The sequence below is a fragment of the Fusarium odoratissimum genome (genome assembly GCF_000260195.1).
Source record: "Fusarium odoratissimum NRRL 54006 unplaced genomic scaffold supercont1.1, whole genome shotgun sequence".
NCBI classification, from domain to species: domain Eukaryota; kingdom Fungi; phylum Ascomycota; class Sordariomycetes; order Hypocreales; family Nectriaceae; genus Fusarium; species Fusarium odoratissimum.
The window spans coordinates 2,943,276-2,964,443 of record NW_022158687.1 but is presented as its reverse complement, the minus strand read 5'-3'; the positions used below and the strand labels follow the sequence as shown (position 1 = coordinate 2,964,443).

The window sequence follows — 21,168 nt, the reverse complement described above, 5'->3', positions numbered from 1 at the left end:
GCAAACTATGCAGGTTGCAGAAATAATCACTAGGCTTTTTCTGGGACCACAAGAGGTGTCTTGCTATGATTGGAAGTTAATTAAGTGGCGCTTGCGCTTTCCCTCGAGGAAGGAAGGTCCAAGTCAAGTTAGTAAAGTACCTTATTACGATGGACGTTAGAAATTTTGCTTTGCGTTAGTACAAACCGCGCAACGGTCTGACGGAAGAAAGGTCCGTTACCGTTCACCGGATTTCCACACTGGGAAGTAATTGAACACCCATGAGTTTCATATCCAAAGTTAGTGCCTTCTGAGCTCCAGACCGAGGAATCCAAATCTTCACCGGATCCAGTACCTTGTCCCTACCTAAGCGCCGATGAGGAACTCTTTCGTTGATCTACAAAAGAGCATGGATGCCACATGGAAGGACTAATATCGTTAGTCTCTATCCACCAACGGGTCTTCCCGCGTTCTAGATGGGGCGTTCTAGATGGGACGAATCGAACTGTTCCTCAAATAGAAATCGTTGGAGCTTTCTCCTGGTTATGCCTACCAGTCCTACCTGTAGCTACAACTCGTTCTGTCAATTCTGTGCTACCTAGACGTACAGGATGCAGGTAAGGGATGGTTATACATATGAAGTCGCATCCCTTGCTTTGCTTGCAGTCACAAGACACCATCCGTCTAAGCCCGTATTCTCTTCAGCCATGTAAGCAGCCATCGGCCAGTTATCGTTCCAATCACCCCTGCTCCATATTCGCCAGCATCAATGGACACTGTCTATTATCCAGCTTCCACGATATGGTAACGCAGCAGCAACAGAGCGAGTCAGTGCAGCCACTCGGGAGCTCCGCGAGCTTTGCCCACGGACATTACAATGCTGGCTTTGCGCACTGTCCAAGCCTCCCCGCCCGGCCGGGAAAGAAAGAAAGCTATGGTCAAAACCCCATTGGGTGATCCATGGGTGATAATGGTTCTCCGGTGCGCCTCTCCCGCTTCGGTGTCGGCTGGCACTTGTTATCAGAAATCAAATATCGGAATGCAGCTTGCTTCAGGGCATGCCATTCAGCGCGAATGACGTTGCCTATACACAAGATCCCAAATGGTCGGTATCTCGGGAATGAGAAATGTGACTGCTCACCGGTTTGCCAGGAGCCCTTGTTCCCAGAAACTTGGTATTCCCCCACGTTGATACTTGAGGGGCAGATGCCGGCATTTACCTGTCCAAGCCAGGTACGGTACTTATTATGGAAGTCGTATGCTGTTTTTGATGGAGATGGTTCTATTGATCGGCCCTGGACGAGCCCTACCGAGCGCTTAGATGAGGTTGTCTCGTCTTGACATTGGTTAACCTCACTCGTGGCCTGATGCTTCACGGAGTATACCTGGCCCATCTCGCTTAAAGCTCCCGATTTCTTAAGCTGGGTCAGGTCATTCAGTTTTCGAACTGATTAATATGCCAACTCCCGTATGTAACACTGTCCGAGAGTCATGACCAAGACCTTGACTTGTCTCACCAGAGACTCCTCATGCCACCCAGTTCGAACTTCCCCTGAAGCTGTCACTGCAATAGTGCCCTCTACCACAGGAATCTGACTGCCTTCAGTCAATCCTCCGTTGCCAGGTCCATCACTTAACTCTTTTTTCTGCTTGTACACAAGTTTTGCAGCTGATCTCTCATGCAAGGCCGTTTCTTCATATTGACTCTAGCTTATTCAAAGAGCATTTCGTCAACATCCCTTTTAAATGTCAATCCTTGTTTCCCTGGACGGCGTCCAACTTACAAAACCGTTAGCGAACCATGTCGATTCTGGCTTCTCACCAGCTTGCGCGTTCGTTTACCACGACTAGCGACGCAAACAAACCACCAACGACTCGTTGAGCCATCACAGCGCCTGTACTCCCGCGAAGCCCAATACAAATGGCCTTGGCTTGGTGTATCTCGCTGCATTCACGGGTATTGAGAAGCTAAATTTTACGGGACGTGCCACAACAACCTTTGGAATAAAAACAACTATCCAAGCAGATAATGTGACCGGGTCTGATCCCGTGTTTTCAGGAGGCAACGGATACCTACCTTGATCCCTCTGCATGGAAAGCATGGATGATTTGTTAATGCCTGGGAACGAAAAATATTCGTTTGCCAGGCAACATGCCTCTCCGCAGGTGGAGCCTTAGGGTACTTGCGTCAAACGTGAAACTTAGTTGGAAACTGGATCTTGTCGTTCAAGTCTCGATGTTTGAGGCAATCTCCATCGCGGACGACTGCTTGCCATATTTGTTCGCTCTTTCTCACCCAGCAAGAACAAGTTGTGATCAGTCACTCTCGGTTTCACAAGAACCAACAGGCTTCCTTCGATCATGTGATCAGACAGCATGACCAAAAAGAACCGCGTACTGAGCATCGAAGCCAACCACCCAAAGTGACCCAATTCGGCTGTGTCATCCATCTTTGGTACCGTCGCACGACAACGCATATTCTTTTCCCTGAGCTTGATGCTGACCAGTGGCACGCTCGGCCTTGTCCAGTAAATCTTGCTCTCGAGTCGAACCGAGTCATTTCTCTTCCTGGATTGATATCGGTCACTCTACGCTGCTGACGATTCAACAACTCCTCGCCAACTATTCAGCCTCTGGTCGCCTTGCATCCGAGACTTGAACCCCTCACCTACAGCCGACTGTTTGTGTTGGGCAGCATCTAAGACATTTGTGCAGGTACTTGATGATTTGCCGTGGAACGCTGCGCTCTGCTGACTTGAGCCGTCTTCTAGTAGCTTTCGGCGTCCAGAGTATTCATCAGCCCATGCCATGGAGTTGAGTCAGGAATCTATTCACGATGTTATCCACCCTACTGCAGCCTTCTCGAGTCCTCCATCAACCACCCAGCTGGGCTCGGCAGTTCAGGATAGCCATGTTGCTGACTGGCAAAACTCATCGCTGAACCCAAAGAACCGCATTGATAGCCTCAACCCACTGGATCGTCCTCTCTGGCGCATCGATGGCTGCACTGCTTTCGGGAGCCAGTTCTATGCTGTTCCTTTATTCATCGACTCGATGTCTCCTATTCGAATGGATGTTTTTATTCCTGAGCCCTCGAAGCTCTCACCAGAGCTTCGACTTGCACTCGATGTTGATGTGGCATTTCATACCACGAGTGCAATGCGCATTTCGCGTCTCGGAATCACTCAACATGTGCTCCGCATCCTGCAACACTGGACAGCTCGGCAGCAGGAGCCTCTGCAAATCTTCAGTAACATACCTTTTGGTTCTAGGATTGTGCTTAGGAACATGCCCATGAAAGTTGCTGACGCGGAGGTCACCATCGCTCCAACTCACTATCTCGAACGCCAACTTCTGTCTGTGGCTTCTCTTGAGAATGCTTGGGGAAGCGACGTTGAGTTACCGCCGACTGTCGATCTTGGTGACGTGGTATACGTCTCACAGCTACACGACAGCGTCTGCCTCGTCAGAATTGGAGGCAAAATATGGATTTTCAAGGCACTTACCAGTTACACCAAGTACCTTTATCACGAGCTAAGGCAGCTGCTCATCATCCCACCACATCCCAACATTGTCTCCCGTCCTGTGCACCTGGTTACAAAGAAATGCAGTTTTGGGAGTAAAGTGGCTGTTGTCGGATTTACTCTCGAGTACCATATCCACGGTAGCCTGCGTGATCTGATTCCTTTTCTCAAGCTTCACAACATGGTGTCCCTGGCCGACGAGACAAAATGGGCTATACAACTAGCGTCAGCATTGGTGCATCTTCGTACAACTTCCAGTATCTTCTATCCGGATCTCAGGTTAGACAACATCGTTCTTTCAGCTAGTCGAGATGCTGTTATGGTTGATTTTGAGCAGCGTGGGGTCTGGTGTGAGTTCGCCGCTCCTGAAGTCAATGCTCTGGAGTACGTGAGGCTTCTTGCTATCGATGAAGAAATACCCGCAGAAGTCAGCGAAAAGTATTCGAAACTCTTGACAGAGATGCTTCCGCATTGGGAGGCGATGGGTGAGAGCGAGGAGTATAAGTGGCCATGCAAAGGCTATAATGTCCCATGGGCATGTCTCACACCAAAAGAGCAGGAGGCATGCGAGGTGTATATGCTTGGTCGTGTATTGTGGTGCATCTTTGAAGGGAATAGCGCTCCCCAAAGAGCCGCGGTCTGGCTTTCATATCGATGGGAGCCTCTTGTCGAATTTCCAGGATACACAAAGACTCCTGGAGCCATGCAGAAATTAATTGATCGTTGCACGCGCGGAAGGCAGAATGGCCTTAGTAGGCTGATTGTGAGGGAGAGGAACCAGCTCGTGCTCCGAGAGCTCGAGAAAACAGGGCTCTCCACCCCAGATGGGGTGCAACGAACGGCCAAGGAGTGGTGGTCGAGAGAAATCGATGCATCGGAGAGGTGGCTCAGGCGAAGGATCGAAGGTATGAAGAGGGGTGATTGGAAAGAGAACTATTACGATCGGCCTAGTCTGAAGGATGTTCTTGCGGACCTTGAGGCCTTTCGCGATGAAAGGGGATTCAAGTTCTGACTTGGGCCGGCGACAATCGTACAATCCGGACATGTCTCACTCTCCACTCAAAAGCATAGCAAACAGCAAGCGAGTTATTCAATAAGAAGCAACAGAGTTTGATACACTGAATTCTATTTCATAAGTATGGCCTAGTTAGTTTTTATATTACACAAATCTCGATATTTGGTATTCAGCTTGTAAAGCTATTCATATCAATAAACGATGCTTATTTTCGATGTACATTGTCACCAGTCACCCAAGTCTCCATGTCTCATCTGGTTCTCCTTGTCTTACGACCACCCGTTTGCCCCTGAACAGACCTCTTCAATCCAGATCCTGTACTCGATGTTCTCAGTCTTCCCAGCATTGCCCTAAATCGTTGTACATAGCCAGCTGGCGCTCCATAAATCTCAATCTTGCCGAGAACTTCCTCGAGGTTATGTAGGAACTGGCTCGCAGCTTCGGGGATCAGATTAAGGACGTTAAGAATGAAGTCTTGATCTCGATCTCCAATTAGCCGTAGGTAGAGGTTTCGGTCGATGCGGGGTGCATCTATTGGACCATGGTCTGTATTGCGAGATACCACCAAGTCCAGAATGTGCACAAGGCTACGAGCTGCTGATAGGGCTTCTCTTGCTGAAATAGGGCTTTCGCGGGAATAAATATCGTGGCGCATCCGACGAACGCAGCCTAGAATATGTGAAGCTGCCCATATGACATCTCGGGGGGGATCAGGGTCTGAAGTTTGGCCTGGGGTGTCGAGATCTCGAACAACGCGGTTAATGCGCTGAGTAAGTTTGTAGAATACGTCCTTTATAGGGTCTTGTGGGCGAGATAGAGAGCGGAAATAGTGAAAGAAGTGATGGTTATCTAGAAGCATACGAGATATGGTTTGTTCCAGGTCGTTGCGTTTGATGATCTTCCTGCTATGAGAAACCTTTTCAAAGATATCTGGTCGAAAGTCCCCTGGGTCCATTTTATAGACAGAGGAAAGCATTTCTCGAGCTTCCTGGGCGCGGAAAGCGTCAGGCTCGTTGTTGTATTCTGAGTCCGGGGTGACGAGATGGCAGTGAAGTCCCTCCGCCAGTACATCGAGACGAAAATTAGATATATTTTGGAAAACTTCGCCCATCTCCTCAGCATAGCCTACTGGGTTCATCCTGAGAGGCTTGCTGAGATCAGTTTCGTACAGAGTTTGTTTGACGATCTGATCTAATAGCCAAAGGAGGTGCTGGCAAGGCTGTCCGTCATCTCGACATGAGCAGCTGAGATTGGAAGTGCCGTCTTGTGGCGCGCGGATCCGCACAGAGCGCGTGACAAGCTCTGTCATTTGGAACGCATATGTATCGTCTATGCGACGGCACTTTTCTAGGGCGATCTTTGGGGGCTCTTTGAAGGTATCGCGGACGATTGACTGGGTCTCCTCAGGGAGATGGCCGACGAGATATGTGAGTTTGGTTGGGGATCGGATAGCAGAGGGCTCATCATCATCGTCCAATTCTGAACTGTAATCTACATAGCCAGAGCTATCTGAGCTTGTATCAGAGTCTGAAGATGATTCATCGTGGTGAGATTGCTCGGTTTTCCGGCCTAGGGATTGAGCCCTGGTGCGAGAGCGGGTTTCTGGAGACATGCTCTCGAGAGATAGTCGACTAAAACGAGATGAGGGAGGATACATCGGCTTAGACAAATGTTCAGTGCCGTGGTAGCGTTTATGAGAATACAGAGTGGTTATTCTATGGCTTTATATCGCATGTCGACCCAACAAGGCTGCAGCTGGCAGCGACTTATATCGAGAGACCCCAGTTGCGGCCATTGGTGGTTGGTTATAAGCCTCATGGCCGGGCACAAGGACACATGAGGGGCCCAAGGCATCATGACCAATATAGAACAGAAATTGTAGCCTTGAGACGGGATCGAATAAGTGTAGACCACTGTTCAACGCTCGCAATAGGTAGAGAGCTAGAGGTTCCAGCTGTGGCTGTGGAGTCCCGGTAGTGGGTTCTATGGCAATGGGTGCAGGTAGTGAGATACCCACTCATGATCGAAGGAATGATTCCTTCGGTAGATGAGTGAAGTTCAGGCAGCTGTTGTTGGTAGCTTTGTTGGTTGATGATTGGTTTATACAGGCTTGAGTATACTTGGATTCTTGACTCAAGTAGATTAAAGCATGCACATGAAGCTGTCATTCATCGAATCAACAGGTGTATTACAGATGACTCAACACTTAATACTGTCAACTCGATAAATCAATTAAAATCAATCATATTCAATACCACCTCAAACTGATACCTACGTTGCAATCGACGTTGGTTTACTTTATTCAAAGCCTCCCACACTCAGCCACAAGCCCACTGTCTGGCGGCTAAAGAACCACTCACAGCTCTCCACGGCTGATATCGCGACCTCATCGGCGGCCCAGCTGGTGAATCGATAGACTTGCAACTTATCCGCAGTGCAGGCCAAGCCCGATGCGACCGGGGAAACATACCGTTTGCAAAGCCAATCTTCTGTCTGGCAAGGCATTTTTCAATTGACAGCCCCGAGAGCTGGCAGACAGCTTGTCCACGGCTTGCTGAGCAGATTGCAAGCCAGCTGAGTGACCAATGAGACATGGTATGTTTCTATCTAATACGGATTTCTAGGGCCTTTTGGGTTATGTATATCGTTTCTGTGGTGTGATATGATGGCATCGATATTTTCTCATATTCTTCCCGAATAGCCTCACTTATCACAAGAATATTTTTGCAAAAGACATAGCGCCCAAAAATAACCTGAAAGGTAGAGTGAAATCATCGCAAGCTTCGTCATTACCAGAGACATCCATCTTCTCGAGGGGCGATCAACTGAATTTTCAGCAAATCCCCTTTCTCGACCTACAATTCTACGTTAGTGCGAACCAACGATTAAGTCTGAAGACAGCTAAACCTCACGAGAGCGCCCATGGATCAACAAGGTCATCCAATCGTGGCATTCGATACTGTCACACGCAGGCATGTTGTCATTGATTCCATGTGTCTCTTGGTAGTGTTTGTTATTACAACCAGGATCTCGACTCTCTTAGTGGACAAAATATATGCAGTAGCCTAATATCGTCGTGGACAGACTCAAGCATTTTTGTATTGGTTCCTTTTGGTGCGGACTATGGCAAGGCGTAAATACAATTGCAAACTATGGCTTGTGAGGTTAGATCATCTACCAGGAGATGACGCTCAGTGAGCAGTGTCCAGGCAGAGTTATGTTTCATCTCTCGAACTAGTTCGCATGTCATAGCTCTGGCAAGACTCTTCACAGGGCTCGGTCCTTGCACAGGGGACCTTCGATCTTGAAGGATGAGAAGGACTGATTCTCTCATTATCAAAACAAACTGACTTCAATCTAGTTTACTGGTGTTTATCCGTTTCTTTCCCCATTGCTGATCTCAAATTTCGTAAAATGCGCGACGTAAAACCCCCAGCGGGGAGATGGAGAGTCAAGGCCATTTGTACGTCACACGTCTGTATGGTCGCTAGTCCATCAGGCAGATCATAACTGTGAACGAGGGGGTATTGGCTTCTCATGGCCAAGGCTTCCAGATCGAATAAAAATAAAAGGAACAAAGAGACGCGAAATGCAACAAAAGCTATACACAGGCAACAACATCATCAAGGCCTTTCCTATCCCAGGCCATGTTTAAAAGAGCAGTTTGTGACTGGTCGTATCGCCACTTGCTGAATCAACCTTGAATTTCCCCAGTGCACCTAATTCCCAGAACCGTAAAGGAGAGGTGTTTGCGTGTCAAGCGAAGTCCGAACCAATAGTAAAACCACCTCAGAGGTGATGCGTATTTGGGCTCCTGTTATAGAGCCCCTCCAAAAAGCGATAAAGATGCATCATGCACAGGTCAGTGCAGGTCGAAGTCCGTCATCGAAACGGACGACTCGGGAGGATGCGTGGCTCTTGGCGGTTGCTTTGGTTGGGGTCCTGCCTTTTCGGAGGATCGTCTTCGGATCCGGCGAAGGAGATTTGGGAGAAGACGAAGACCGGCCTGCAGACGAGGATTTTGAGTTCCTAGGCAGGCTATCCACAGACCGGTCGGATTGTCAATCGATGCCATGCTGTTGCTTGAGCTGAGCTAAAGATTCCCGGCGGGCTTCGAGGTCCTCTTTTGACTTGGCCATCTTGTCGGGCTGGTGGTATAGAACTGTGATCTCGGTCAGTATTCAATTGCCCCAGTACATACGTCCAACGCAGTCATCGAAAAATGAACCATTGTGACGCAAGGGTGACGAGGTGGACGCACCAACGAGGTATCGGTTTTGAAAATTGAAGCCGTTGAGCTTGTCGCAGGCTTGCTTGGCGTCGGCTACGTCTTCATAGACAACGAAGGCAGTACCCTTGGTGTTGTTGGCGATACCCTGTCGAACCTGGCTACAATGGCTGTCAGTATTAAATCGCAAAGCGCACATCGTCTCGGAGTGACAAGAAGGTTGTCTTCGATGACAATTGTCGCGTGTCGAGTAACAGGGTCTGTGCATACCGAATTGGGCCAAATTTTCCGAAAAGGTCGAACAACTCTTCCGGAGTGACGTTGTAACTGTGAGTCGATATCGATTAGTCGTTATTCGGCCGGGAGGTTATCATCGCGGTTCCTATCATACCTCAAGTTCTTTACGAACAGAGCTCTAGAAATCAGTTAGCGAATGTCAGACAATGCAGGTACGTATCGCCGAGGTCGATCGAGGTCGAGAATGCGATGTGATGAATGAGGCGCAAGAATTCGAATGACGATTTTTGGTCTGTGCCAGACGTAACAGGAGCAGCGACTTACCGATTGACTTCTGGGGCTAATTTACCGCCGCGACTACTCATCTCTTGGATGATGGTTTGATGGTGATGATACAGGTTCTGTAGGAACGGAGAGGGCGCGGTGGTTTAACGGGACGAGAAGAAGGGATTTGAGCGGAGCGGAGAATGGGAGGACGGGCGACGGAAGGCAAGATCTATGCACGTGACCTACTAATCGGGCGACAGCACGGGCGGAGCGGCTTTTGACGAATCACGAACGTTTAGCGTAGCAACCTCGTCACTTGATGCTAAGGAACTCTAAAGGTGAGGAGAGATATGATAATGGGAAGACATATAATTTATCCCAGTTGCTCCTGTCAAACATCTACTTCTTATGTTTCCTTTCTCACCTTTTCACAACTGTCTGTCCAGGCAAACTGCTCCGACATTCGTCACGCGACCCTACCAGATGTCAGTATCAAGTCACCGCATCTATTCATACTCAGGTCAGGCTAGATGGGTGACCTGTCGCTACTTGAGGCTTACCGAGACAAACGTGTGGCCAAGCGGCCAAGGCAGATAAGGCCAGGTACCGTGCAAGTGCACCACGACATGGAATTGCGTACCCGCTGATAGAGATTTGGGCGGCACTTCTAAGCCGAGGTGCAGGCAAAGGGGCCCTGCAATGACTGGCTACTAGCGCCTTTGCGTGCTCAGGTATCACTGCAGCTGTGAGTAACCCGGTCACCTGGACACGTGGAGGACTTGTTTTCAGGGATCATTGATCAGTCAACAACCAACGTCAGTCGATAAGTCGGTCCAGGTTAGCTCTCAGTTCAAAGACTACCACAACGTGCTCGCAAGCCGAATAAAAAGCTTGATTTACTAATTGAGGAAGGGCAACTTTGTTCAGCTCATCAGTATTTTATCCTGTCATATATACTAAGTTTTATCATCCATCAAAGAAAATATTTATTATTTAAATCTCGGTTGCTCAAACACAAGAAATGACTATTACCGTGGGCCGATTTATGATTCTCCACTAGCAAATGTGGTTCACTTCCTCGCTGTTGGTCAGCACTACTTGATAGAGCGTATGATGTCAAAGGATTCATGGTGATAAAAAGACGAATGAGTACGCAAAAGTTCGAGAGCAACAGCAGCCCTCAGGCTGCCTGGGACTATGCTGTACGGAAGGAGAGAGACATCTTACTATGGAGACGGATTTACCTCGTTCATTCACCTGAGGTGCCAAGTACTGGCTCAGTTCACTTCATCAGCAACCTAACTCAGTCCAGCCATCCTCATTTACTTCATTTCATTAACTTAATTTCACATCACTTCACCTCCCATCCGCTCTCTCTCGCAAAATAAGTTATTTGAATAAAACATTTTAAATGTATTATTCGGGTTTGAAGCTATTGGTTTATCCCTGAAAATCAGCTCTGATCAAAGCAAGGCACAGGTCTTGCCTCTTCGCAGCGGACAAGCTGCTCCAACACATCTCCATCTTGCACCAAAGAGTTGATCGACATGAGTGGCTCCACAACGCCTCGTTTCGGCTACGATGTCCTCTCCGTATTCGACGTTCCTTCAAACGCCCGAGATTTCCTCGCCGACGTCATCGAGTCCAGTCGAGCACCAGAAGAGACCGAAGAGCTTTTCCAAGAGAGCCTGCTAGCACGCGCTGCAGATTGGCATTATCTGATCGAATGTGCTAAGTCCATGCGAAGAGCTCGCCCAGAAGATAGAAACAGCTTGCAAGCGCAAGACGTCCTTGCAGACGTATGGTACGCACTGAGCGGGCAGGATCCTCCACCTGGTGAGGAGCCATGGGAATTAACCGACAGGCTTATTGCTCGGACTAAACAGCTCGACGTTGACCCCAAAATCCGACCACCACATATCACCGAGCAAATCGAAAATCACCGACAACAGTGGCTTGGATCAAAGGTTTTCCCAAAGACAACGACATGTCTCACAACATCCCCTTATTGGTCTGACCAGCCTCATGGGAGGCGCCCAGAAGGGAGTAACAACCTTGCGAAATGGAAAGATCGAGCATGCCTCCCTCTAGCTTCCTCACAAGCTCGCGTCTCTGCAATACTACATTCACAAACACCCGACAATGAGACTTATCAAACTCTGAGTGTTGATAAGCCTGCTGGTGGGCAGGGTTCCCCGCAAGAAGTCGCTCTGTGCGACATGACCCTGATTCTCAAGCCTCAAAGTTCAATTTCACCATACTTTGTAGCCACTTCAGCATCGGACGAGGCTGGCCAAGCCATTGCACTGGCGCGAAAGCGACCATTGCGGGGAACTGTTCCTTCAGTCCCCTTCGCGCCTCTCACATCGCAGGAGTTTGGTCTTATCCAAGAAAAGTTTGCCCACGAACCATTCTGGCTCCTCACTGTGGTGACGTTCCTGATCCGGACTAAGGGCACGCAAGCAATCCCTACATTTTATAAGGTAAAAGAACGATTTCCTACGCCAACACACATTGCAAGTGAAGGAAACACCGAACCGCTCGTCGAGATGATACGCCATCTTGGCCTTGCGGAGCACCGTGTAAGTTTGATGAAGAAGTATGCTCGGGGCTTCTTGGACCAGCCTCCAGTTGCTGGCATCTATCACAGGGTGAAGAAGTATGACCATAGGGACATTGACCCACTGAGCCTCTATCAACATAAAGGAAGTAGTGCACTGTTGGTGGACAAAGACTCATATGGGCAAGATCTTTTAGAGGCCTGGGAGATTGGACACCTTACACAAGGCAAGTATGCTCTAGACAGCTGGCGCATCTTCTGTCGGGATGAGCTACTTGGGCGAGCGACGGGCTGGAACGGCGAGGACAGAGATCCTAAACTTCAGCCTGAATGGATGAGGGTTCGTCCAGATGATAAAGAATTAAGGGCATATTTGAGATGGATGTGGATGAAGGAGGGCTGGGAATGGAACCCAGACACAGGTGAGCGTACAGTGCTGTGCGAAGAGTTGCGAAATGCTGTCAATGAAGGGAGAGTTGTGTATGATGAGAAGGGTGGGTTGAAGATTCACAATCTGGCCTATTCAGCAAACGCCTTGACATTAGGGGAGGAAGAATTGATGGCTGAGAGCTAAAGGAAAGTCATTGTTGACTGATCAACCTTGTCCTGCTGCGTTGGTTACTCGTACGAGTATATACTTCGTAGGTAGCTGTTGAGTAAACACTAAAGTAAAGGCTAAACAGATTCAAAGACAAAAAGTCCATCCACCTACCACAGATTATACCTAGGTACCCGTATCCAGGTATTTTAGCTGTCGAGTCTGTCTGTTTGGTCTTCCGTGGTACTATATCGTGATACGCCACTGAGGTAGCATCGATTGGGGATGTTTCCATTCTTGGACCATTTAGCTCCCGGCTCTAACCAAAGTGGTGATGGGGAGTGGCTGGGTCCCTTGCTAAGGCAAGGCACTGTTTAGCTGCCCTTCCTGACCTGTACGAGAGAAGAAGACGAGGGGAGGTCCGAGAGCACCTGCAGAGTTAGGTAGTCGGTACCTTTGATTTCCCCTCTGTTCGGCAGTAGCTCCAAGTCATGCAAGGTCTCAGTGGAAGCACAAATAGAATGGAAGGGAAGGGAGCTTAAAAGTGGGACGGCAATGGGCTCCATCACCGGATCTCTAAAGGACACCGTTGTACAATCAGACCCGACCCTAATCTAAGCCAATCCGATACTACCATACTGCTCTTTTTCTCTATTCGACTCGTCTCGTCTGAGCTGAGGTCATCGCCTGCAATTGATTCACAAAGGACAGCTCGCCTCGTCTCGTTCCTGTTGTCTTGCCTCTCCTTGCCCTATTTCTCACTCTTTTTACTTTACGTACCTAAATTTTGTTTGTCGAGCTTCTCAAACAATCCCCCCATTTGCAATTCATCTGCTATTGTCTCTGGTCGAATCAAACGCCCTCAATCTAATTCCACCAGGCTTCACCAGCTGCCCCAAGTCTCCTTCTCTTCCGCTTCACGACGATCACCGACTTCCACTCCTGGGAAGCCTCGCCCTGTTTCGTCTCGCCCGTCAGCAGGTCTGCACGTGAAACAAGCTTCCACCCGACACGAACCTCTACATAAAGCAATGTCCCAGCGATTCAACTCAGGCTATGGCCTCGGTGGCCCCGCGCCTTACGGCGGCTCCCAGGCTGCTGATCCTCAGCAGGGTGAGGGCTTTCTTGAGCAGATTCGTCCCTATACTAGCAAGATTGAGGATGCGCTCGACACCATTAGCGAGCCTATCAAGCCGTGAGTCGAGCGACGTCCTTTATAAATGCCTTTGGAGCTCCGAGAGCTGACCATTTGCCCTCTTTGACAGCTACCTTCCTGCCATTGGCCGTTTCCTAATCGTCGTCACTTTCTTCGAAGATGCCCTTCGCATTGTCACCCAATGGTCCGATCAGCTGCTTTACCTGAAGGACTATCGTCATAGTAAGATGCGCATTGCGTCTCTTATCCCAGATGACACCGTCGGCAGTACTGACATATGACAGTTCCTTCCGGTATCACTCATCTCTTCCTGCTCGTTAACATTATCGCCATGTTCTCTTGCTCTACTCTTGTCATCATCCGAAAGCATTCCGACTATGCCGTCGCCGGCCTTATGGGCGTTGTTGTCACACAGGCTCTAGGCTATGGTCTCATCTTCGATCTCAACTTCTTCCTCCGAAACCTTTCTGTCATTGGTGGCCTTGTCATGGTCCTGTCAGACTCTTGGGTTCGCAAGACGCAGGTCTTTGCTGGTCTTCCCCAGATCGATGAGAAGGACCGCAAGATGTACTTCCAGCTCGCTGGTCGCGTTCTGCTCATCTTCCTCTTCATCGGATTTGTCTTCAGCGGAGAGTGGTCTCTCTGGCGCGTCATTGTCTCCTCACTTGGAGGAATTTCCTGCGTCATGGTCGTTGTTGGATTCAAAGCCAAGTACAGCGCCACTCTTCTTGTTGTCATCCTGAGCATTTTTAACCTCTTGGTCAACAACTTTTGGACAGTGAGTAACTTGCGGCGTGTGCCGACTGCACATAAAATGCTAATAAGTCCCATAGCTCCACGAACACCACCCCCACAAGGACTTTGCCAAGTACGACTTTTTCCAGATTCTATCTATCGTCGGTGGTCTCCTGCTTCTCGTCAACAGCGGCCCAGGCCAGTTCAGCATCGATGAGAAGAAGAAGGTCTACTAAGTTCGGGACCAGAACCAGGACAGCAAGCTACGTCCAGTACAGTGGGCGCCAAGGTATCCGGCGTTGGCAGGGCATTTCCTATTTACTACATTGAGAAGGAAATTGATAAGAAAAAGGTGCGATCATCTGCATGATGGCCGGGCGCGTGATGTGGTGATAGTGGAGTGGCACCAGTTTTGGTACGATATATGGAGATTATATATCTGCCGTTACAGCATATCAGACGAAATGAATACATGGATGATCTTTACTTTGGTTGATGTTCATTTCGCAGATAGGTTGGAATGGCTGGCGTCTAGATTTGTTTTGCTTGACCGGTTGTCGTGGATTTGAGACAGCCCTAGGGAACAATTATCCCAGGTGATTTGCCGAACAGTGGGCTTCTGTTTGTATCTCCTTATATCAACATCAACATTGAATGGAAACGAAATCAATACCTGTTTGAACAAATGTTGGACTGCATGTGATCATGGGTGTGGTATCAAAACGGGCAACCAAGTCTCGAACTGCAAGGAAAGGAGAGGTAAAACAATCATGTCATAGTTTTGTTTTTCTCATCACGTACTGCGCTTTCATCTCCTGCTATAATCCTCCGCGTTGCCAGTTTCACTGTAACCCAGAGTAGCTTACTTACCGATATGTCCCGATCACCCATTCACGCCCCTTCACCAGGTCACGAAAACGGCATCACAGATAATAGTAGGGCAAAAAGACATACAACAGCGGGGATTCGCTGGTCGTCACCGACCCAACTACTAATCCGCCCCTTATTAGTTTATCTATGGGAGATCAGACGGGATCCCGAGTTCTCTAGTAGGTATGGTCGTATGTGATAGTGATATGTTCAAGATTTACCTATGACGAACGACGAGAATCATCAGGCCTATCTAGGCAGGTACTGAATAAATAAGGTCTTCATGGTCCTACTGCAAAATAGACTGAGTGCCTGAGTTAAGTCTGTGCAGCTCAGGGTTGAGGGCTGCCTTTCTATCACATCTCTATACCTGAACTACTAAAAGCGGTGATAACCTCAACAAGCTAAAAAGTTCGGAATGCTTTGCCTCACGAACAATGAAAACAGGGGACCATTAATCCTGTCAGATCTATACATGTCATAGGTTATATACAACTGTCACATATAGTGAAGTCCTGGCCTCACCTTTACGAAAGCCTTTCAGCATTTTTATTTTATTTTCGACAACTCCATACTATAGGATGCTTCAAACCTTTCTGACTTGGTATAATAGATCTGTGGGATTCTTAACTCAGTCGAAGGAGTTTAGCGCCGGCCAGTTCTCCTCGGCATGTCCACCACAATCTCGTCCTCTTCGCGGATGTCAAATTACGATCATGTAGCATGGCAACATGTCTCGTTTGGAATGAAAAATAAACCAAATCAAAATCAATTTACACCATTACTTTTCGCCAAGTCGCCTCTTCCTCATTAATAACTCGTTCATCATAGATCGCACCATACTAACTACTTGACGATCATTAGTCCGTCGTATACCAAGACCATGCCTTAGGCAAGGAGTTCCCCAAGTTTTGGCTTTGTCCAACAACGATGCGGTGCTGTATTCCAAATCCACAACTTGGGATCTATGAAATGGTCAAGTTTTCTATAGGACAAGACCCTTGGTCTGCTTCAGCTTCTTGACGTTGATGTTCCTCAACATGGGCACCCAGATGAAGAATAAGGACGCGATGCCAACACCGGCAGCAAGCATTCTGACTTGCGCAAAGCCATAGGACTCCTGAATGGCAAGTCGTGCAGGGCTGTTGACGGGGTAGGCCAGCTGATTGACAATGTTTCCAGCAATGAGTGGTGCATTGGCCAGCTCGGACTCTGGAAGGTTCTTCATAAGCTGAGGGATGAAGGTATTCGTCCAGATGGCACCGGAGATAGCTCCTCCAACCGCACCACCAACTCCTCCAGCGACATATAAAGTAGCGAGCGCAGCAGCGACATATTGATGGGCAACGGCAGCAAGGACAGCAAGCTGCATAACCAAGATGAAGACAGCTCCACCGATGGAGATAAAGATCTCGCACATGATGATGTATCCGACATACTGGTTAGGAGCGCGGAAGTGGATCATGAGACCAAGCGCAAAGATGTAGATGGGTACAGCAAAGTAAAAGGTCCATTTGTAGAAGCCAGTCTTTCGGATGAGGAAGCCGACGATGAAGAGAAGAACGCCTGAGACGACCTGGAAAGTAGAGTTGACGTAGCCAGCTTCAGCAGGGCCGAGGTTGACAACGACCTGCAAGAATGAAGTAAAGAAGTAGTTCCAAGTATAGTAAGAGATCTGGTAGGTAAGATCAATCATGCAAGCGGCAACGACAGACCTATCGAGGAGGAAGCGGCCCTGCAAGAAAGGAACAGGGGCGAGCCAATACTCCCAGACACCAAAGAAGACGAGAGTGCAGAAGCCAACCACGATCATAGCGATGATGTAGCCGGTGGACCAGCCGTCAGGCGCGTGCGCAGCTAGGTTGAAGGGGAGGAGAAAGACGACGAGACCGCCGCCGAAGAGGAAGATACCGATAACTGTGATTGTCAGTATGAGTCGCTGCAAGAAGTTGATAAGAGTTACTGACCGTCAAACTCGTTGAAGACCCACCAGATGCTACCAAAGAAGCCGCGGCTTCTATGAGTCTTGGTGACTGTACCCTTCTTGAAAGCCTTGTGAAGATTGACCTTCAAGACAAGGAACAGAGGAATAGTGACACACGGCAGAACAATGGCTATCCAGCCGAAACCCCACCGCCAGTTCTTGACATCAAGAACAAAAGCAGCGGCAGCCTTGGAACCGGCAAAAGCCGTAATCATGTATGGTGAGGAAGTAAAGGCAAAAGCTAAACCTCGGTTCCTGAGATTAGATGCATCGGCAGCGAGGACGCCAACAGCATAAATCATGCCTCCCCATCCGACAGAGTAGAAGACTTGTGCAGCACAGAAGGTGGCGAGGTTCTGAGAAACAGCCATGAGGATAAGACCAAGAGTTGCAAAGCCACTCATGAGCAAGAACCCCTCAGCGCGTCCCCAGACGTCGAGAGCCTTGGCCATGGGGATGTAGCAGGCTGCAGTCATGGCGTCTGATACGATGGGGATGGTGGTCATGAGGGAATGGGCCTGCCACTCACTGGTAACGTAAGGCACCAAGACGAGGTAGAAGGAACCACGGAATCCACTTATAAGGAAGAGTGTCCAGATGCTATTGAAGTCTGGTTAGACAAATACCAAGAGTCGGTTTCGGGAGTACAACTTACAGACACAAAAGAGCAGCCAGAGATCCCTTACCCCAAGTGAGGGTAATGGCCTGAATCTCCTTGACTCCAGTCTGTACATCTTCACTGGGCACATCAGAATCGTTGCCCTTATCATCAGGAGGGAGAGCACCAGCAGTGGCCTCCTTGTCGTGGCCAGGACCAGTCTCGGTGATGATCTCGGGGGTCTCTTCGATCTCCTTCTCGTGGGGAGCCAGAGTATGTGCGACGGCAGTATTATCCTCGCGAGCGAGGCCCTCGCGGATCTTTGCCAGGGCTGACATTGTTGCTGTTGAGCTCAACACTAATTGATAGTGCAGTGGAATTACGATCGAAGCTGCAACACACTGGAACTGTGATGTAAAGAGTGAGGATAAGAGGGGGAGCTATTGCATTCTTTATGTAGTGCAATGTAACACTGACATGGGCATATGCAAAGGACAAGAGTTGGACGATTATCAGTTGTTTACATATTCCCATGTGTTGGTTCTGCACCGGAACTCTCTCTCCACGCGGTACACTCCCCCTGCAACAGTCCATTGTAACTTGCCTCGGAGACCAGCGAGGCTTTAGGCCAAGGAGCTATCAAAACATCGGGCTCTGGGCTGACGGGATGCTCTCAGTTGGCCTTTTCCCCAATAGGACGAGGTCCGCAGCTGGTCAACAGACGGGATCAGATTGCAAGTGGCAAGCGAGTGGGGGAACTGACCCGAGATCGGAACATGGATCATGTGAAAATTTTTATCTAATCTGATTGATGGATAAGATCCAATCGTCAGCAGCTTCATCCTTTCAAGGGGGCAAAGGGAGTGTCGTGTTAGTGGCATGGCAGTCTTGGAAATAACTCGACATACCGAACAAGAACCAACAACACCACAACGCTAAATAACTGAACGGACCAATAACATAATGCTAGACCTAAAAATGATGGGAAACTGAACAATTTACGATGCCGAAAAAAGCTGCCCATGGACCCTGGTCGCATCAAGTGGCTTGGCATAAGCTTGGGATCGTCTGAGCCCACTGCAACTAGCAAAGGACGCATGGAAAATCCCTACGCTTTGTGGATACCTATCGACTCGGGAATGCAATAATCAACGTACAGTTCAGGTTCGTCGTGCTATTTTGTGCCTTGTAGGTAGCTTATGGATCAATTTCCTATCTCCAGACAAGACGATGTTGTTTACAAGGGCCGGTAGGCTACCTCGCCAGAAACTATATGACCAGGCCCAATAACAAGAGTTGAATGGCCCCCCCACGGAATGAAACCTGGCTAGTATATTTTCGGTCTTGAATTTCCTCACTCAAGCGATTAATCCCGAATGACTGATACTAGTAACTACACGCTGGCTCTCGGTTCACCGGTTTACCAGGGACCTACGGTGCCAAGCCATAGTTCAACCGAGCGATAATCCAAGACTGTTCTTAGATCAATCCCTTGTACAGAGCAGCTTTTGTTTCATTCCACGAAGCGGAGTTTGCCGAATGTTCCTTTTTAGACGGGCCGCGTGGCCAAGACCAAGAACGATGCGCGATATAGCCCACATGTTCCATTATCATCCTCACCTCCGGCATTAGATGGAGTTGTTGCCACCACCTGATGCAGGAAGCCAAAGAAACTCCAGAAGATGGGTGGATCAGAGCCAAAGCAACACCCCTTCTGTTCTTCCAGGTCTTTTTTTTTTTTTGTCTTTTTGTGTTGGTCTAATTCCTCAAGTGAGGAGTGAAAAGGAATCTTACCAACACTTATCAAGACACAAGGCTGCCGTTATTTTGAAATTCATGTCACAATGCATATAAATAAACAAGATTTTAAATCAGAAAACGCTCAAGCAGTTATTGGAGATGATGTCTAACGCTACTACAACACCATCGACTACGCAGCACATGCTTGTTGTGATGACCATTCACCCCTCGTGACTCGATATTCCACCTCACCCTCCTCGATTCCCGGAGGAGGATTGTCGTACTTGTTGTGGAACGTTCGAACATGCTTGAGTCCAATTTTTGCCATGATAGCTCGGGACCCTTGGTTCACGGCCATGGTTTCACCAAAGACCTCTTCCACGCCGAGGTCCTCGAGACCATGCTTGACCAGCGCTCGAGAACCCTCTTTGGCGAACCCCTGACCCCAAAACTTGGGAAGGATCCTTAGGCCGAACTCGACTCGCTTCTTGTTCACCTGAGGCGGATCGTCGTTGCTTTGACTGGGCGCCAGCACCCACCAGCCCACAAAATCGTCCCCAGCAAATCCAGCCCAGCATCCAAGGCCAGACCCAAATGATGCTGTCTCGAGGAGCAGTTTGTGCACAATCGTCGACTCATCGGCCGTGAGTGGCTTGCCGTATCCGATGTACTTCATGACTTCCGGATTCGAGTCGAGCAGATAAATATGATCTCCGTGCTCGTGCCCGAGAGGCCGTAGTTCGAGACGACTGGTGCGAAGGGTTGCTTGGCTCATTGTGTTGGTCGTGATATTGGTGGCGGTTTTAGGTAAGAAGCTGATGTGTAAGATGGCACGAGTGATTCTTCTCTCCAACGAGTTGCATAGAACGGGGGCTGATCTAGATATCTACAGACAAGACCTTTTCTCAAACACCATCGTGCCTCGTCCCCTCTTATATATGTAACACCAATAGATTCAAGAGCAGGGCTGTGATCCTGCTAAGATGCTGCCTTCTGAAACTTGACAAGATCAGCATCTTGGCAGGTATTGGCTCTGTGCAGAGAGGAGGTTCCTGGACGCTCTCCTCTGTGTAGAGTAGCAGAGCTCAGCACGAACAGCACTATCCAGAGTGTCAGATCAACTGCCGTAGACAGCAAGCGTGAGTTATGCTCTCTGGTGGGTGAGCTGCCAAGATCTTGTGAAATCCAATGGATCTGATAAGTGGGTGATTTAAGCATAGTATTAACCTTCCCACTTTTCTCATACCTAAATGCAACTCTAATCGCTTGCCCAATCATGCATGCTTGTTTCTTGATTCTAAATCAGGTATCAAACCCGATGAAGCAATTCATGTGAAGGATCTACTACCCAAGATCGGCCCACAGATGAGTTCTTTTTTGGACCATGTGCATTCCTCCCACTTCCCGATACCTGCCTGAGTCAGAGGACAAATCCACCGGGAGAAATCAAGCCATTTGTCGACACCAGCATCTTCTGACCACACTCAATCTCCGTTCCCGCTGAATTGAATTGACGATGGAATAAGCATAAAAACGCCTCTCGGGACATTGACCTCCAGCTAGGCAAATTTAGTGGCCAAACAGCGGTTCCTTTACTCCGATAGGAGGCAGTCATTCCGACGCCTCTCCACCATTTCCCCACGCCTGCGGCTTTATCAAGGATTGCTCACGCTAAGTTCGTCATCCTTGTCATGACAAATGGATCATCTAATTCCATCCAGCTCTCTTCTCAACTGT

The 21,168-nt window shown here is 48.8% G+C and overlaps 8 protein-coding genes and 1 non-coding gene across 12 annotated transcripts; 3 read left to right on the top strand and 6 right to left on the bottom strand.

The window, feature by feature from the left end:
* Positions 1-767: 767 nt before the first annotated feature.
* FOIG_01032 (uncharacterized protein) lies at positions 768-2,429 on the bottom strand (the record flags this gene model as incomplete). The annotated part of the gene is made up of 3 exons (XM_031197582.1): positions 768-1,400; positions 1,497-1,648; positions 2,378-2,429. The coding sequence occupies 3 exons, from the start codon at positions 2,427-2,429 to the stop codon at positions 918-920; spliced, it is 687 nt and encodes a 228-aa protein (XP_031073349.1). The 3' UTR covers positions 768-917.
* FOIG_01031 (uncharacterized protein) lies at positions 1,090-4,754 on the top strand. The gene is made up of 2 exons (XM_031197581.1): positions 1,090-2,694; positions 2,751-4,754. Exon 2 carries the CDS (start codon positions 2,788-2,790, stop codon positions 4,513-4,515), a length of 1,728 nt encoding a protein of 575 aa, XP_031073348.1. The 5' UTR covers positions 1,090-2,694; positions 2,751-2,787; the 3' UTR covers positions 4,516-4,754.
* Positions 4,616-6,303, bottom strand: FOIG_01030 (uncharacterized protein). The gene has a single exon (XM_031197580.1). The coding sequence runs from the start codon at positions 6,173-6,175 to the stop codon at positions 4,769-4,771; it is 1,407 nt and encodes a 468-aa protein (XP_031073347.1). The 5' UTR covers positions 6,176-6,303; the 3' UTR covers positions 4,616-4,768.
* Positions 6,304-7,494: 1,191 nt separating this feature from the next.
* Positions 7,495-9,885, bottom strand: FOIG_01029 (uncharacterized protein). 2 transcript variants are annotated; one of them, XM_031197578.1, is made up of 6 exons: positions 9,811-9,885; positions 9,308-9,726; positions 9,138-9,161; positions 9,017-9,073; positions 8,780-8,907; positions 7,495-8,680 (listed from the first exon to the last, which is right to left on the bottom strand). In XM_031197578.1, exons 2-6 carry the CDS (start codon positions 9,346-9,348, stop codon positions 8,580-8,582), a joined length of 351 nt encoding a protein of 116 aa, XP_031073345.1. In that variant the 5' UTR covers positions 9,349-9,726; positions 9,811-9,885; the 3' UTR covers positions 7,495-8,579. The 2 variants fall into 2 exon arrangements, with proteins under 2 accessions (XP_031073345.1, XP_031073346.1); XM_031197579.1 differs by lacking the exon at positions 9,811-9,885 and having other exon boundaries at positions 7,595-8,907; positions 9,308-9,439.
* FOIG_01028 (uncharacterized protein) lies at positions 9,640-12,547 on the top strand. Its single transcript, XM_031197577.1, has one exon. The coding sequence runs from the start codon at positions 10,798-10,800 to the stop codon at positions 12,382-12,384; it is 1,587 nt and encodes a 528-aa protein (XP_031073344.1). The 5' UTR covers positions 9,640-10,797; the 3' UTR covers positions 12,385-12,547.
* A 29-nt stretch (positions 12,548-12,576) lies between these two features.
* Positions 12,577-15,211, top strand: FOIG_01027 (uncharacterized protein). Of its 3 annotated transcripts, XM_031197574.1 has the most exons (4): positions 12,577-13,543; positions 13,614-13,726; positions 13,789-14,282; positions 14,338-15,211. In XM_031197574.1, exons 1-4 carry the CDS (start codon positions 13,380-13,382, stop codon positions 14,473-14,475), a joined length of 909 nt encoding a protein of 302 aa, XP_031073341.1. In that variant the 5' UTR covers positions 12,577-13,379; the 3' UTR covers positions 14,476-15,211. The 3 variants fall into 3 exon arrangements, with proteins under 3 accessions (XP_031073341.1, XP_031073343.1, XP_031073342.1); XM_031197576.1 differs by having other exon boundaries at positions 13,614-14,282; XM_031197575.1 differs by having other exon boundaries at positions 12,577-14,282.
* FOIG_01026 lies at positions 15,187-15,302 on the bottom strand. Its single transcript, XR_004093412.1, has one exon. It is a non-coding gene; the product is annotated as a 5S ribosomal RNA (ribosomal RNA).
* Positions 15,303-15,552: 250 nt separating this feature from the next.
* Positions 15,553-18,404, bottom strand: FOIG_01025 (uncharacterized protein). The gene is made up of 3 exons (XM_031197573.1): positions 17,749-18,404; positions 17,077-17,693; positions 15,553-17,026 (listed from the first exon to the last, which is right to left on the bottom strand). The coding sequence occupies exons 1-3, from the start codon at positions 18,027-18,029 to the stop codon at positions 16,095-16,097; spliced, it is 1,830 nt and encodes a 609-aa protein (XP_031073340.1). The 5' UTR covers positions 18,030-18,404; the 3' UTR covers positions 15,553-16,094.
* Positions 18,405-19,509: 1,105 nt separating this feature from the next.
* Positions 19,510-20,610, bottom strand: FOIG_01024 (uncharacterized protein). The gene has a single exon (XM_031197572.1). It carries the CDS (start codon positions 20,204-20,206, stop codon positions 19,622-19,624), a length of 585 nt encoding a protein of 194 aa, XP_031073339.1. The 5' UTR covers positions 20,207-20,610; the 3' UTR covers positions 19,510-19,621.
* Positions 20,611-21,168: the final 558 nt, after the last annotated feature.

Excerpts from the sequence above, each read along its gene's own strand:
- FOIG_01031 (XM_031197581.1), top strand. The coding sequence starts at position 2,788 with ATGGAGTTGAGTCAGGAATCTATTCACGATGTTATCCACCCTACTGCA.
- FOIG_01030 (XM_031197580.1), bottom strand. The coding sequence starts at position 6,175 with ATGTATCCTCCCTCATCTCGTTTTAGTCGACTATCTCTCGAGAGCATG.
- FOIG_01029 (XM_031197578.1), bottom strand. The coding sequence starts at position 9,348 with ATGAGTAGTCGCGGCGGTAAATTAGCCCCAGAAGTCAATCG. Across the intron at positions 9,074-9,137 it reads CTGTTCGTAAAGAACTTGAG|TTACAACGTCACTCCGGAAG; the intron begins GTATGATAGGAA and ends ATCGACTCACAG. Across the intron at positions 8,908-9,016 it reads GGAAAATTTGGCCCAATTCG|CCAGGTTCGACAGGGTATCG; the intron begins GTATGCACAGAC and ends CAGCCATTGTAG.
- FOIG_01028 (XM_031197577.1), top strand. The coding sequence starts at position 10,798 with ATGAGTGGCTCCACAACGCCTCGTTTCGGCTACGATGTCCTCTCCGTA.
- FOIG_01027 (XM_031197574.1), top strand. The coding sequence starts at position 13,380 with ATGTCCCAGCGATTCAACTCAGGCTATGGCCTCGGTGGCCCCGCGCCT. Across the intron at positions 13,544-13,613 it reads ATTAGCGAGCCTATCAAGCC|CTACCTTCCTGCCATTGGCC; the intron begins GTGAGTCGAGCG and ends CCTCTTTGACAG. Across the intron at positions 14,283-14,337 it reads TGGTCAACAACTTTTGGACA|CTCCACGAACACCACCCCCA; the intron begins GTGAGTAACTTG and ends TAAGTCCCATAG.
- FOIG_01025 (XM_031197573.1), bottom strand. The coding sequence starts at position 18,029 with ATGTCAGCCCTGGCAAAGATCCGCGAGGGCCTCGCTCGCGAGGATAAT. Across the intron at positions 17,694-17,748 it reads CTGGCTGCTCTTTTGTGTCT|CATCTGGACACTCTTCCTTA; the intron begins GTAAGTTGTACT and ends AGACTTCAATAG. Across the intron at positions 17,027-17,076 it reads GGTCTTCAACGAGTTTGACG|TTATCGGTATCTTCCTCTTC; the intron begins GTCAGTAACTCT and ends TGACAATCACAG.
- FOIG_01024 (XM_031197572.1), bottom strand. The coding sequence starts at position 20,206 with ATGAGCCAAGCAACCCTTCGCACCAGTCGTCTCGAACTACGGCCTCTC.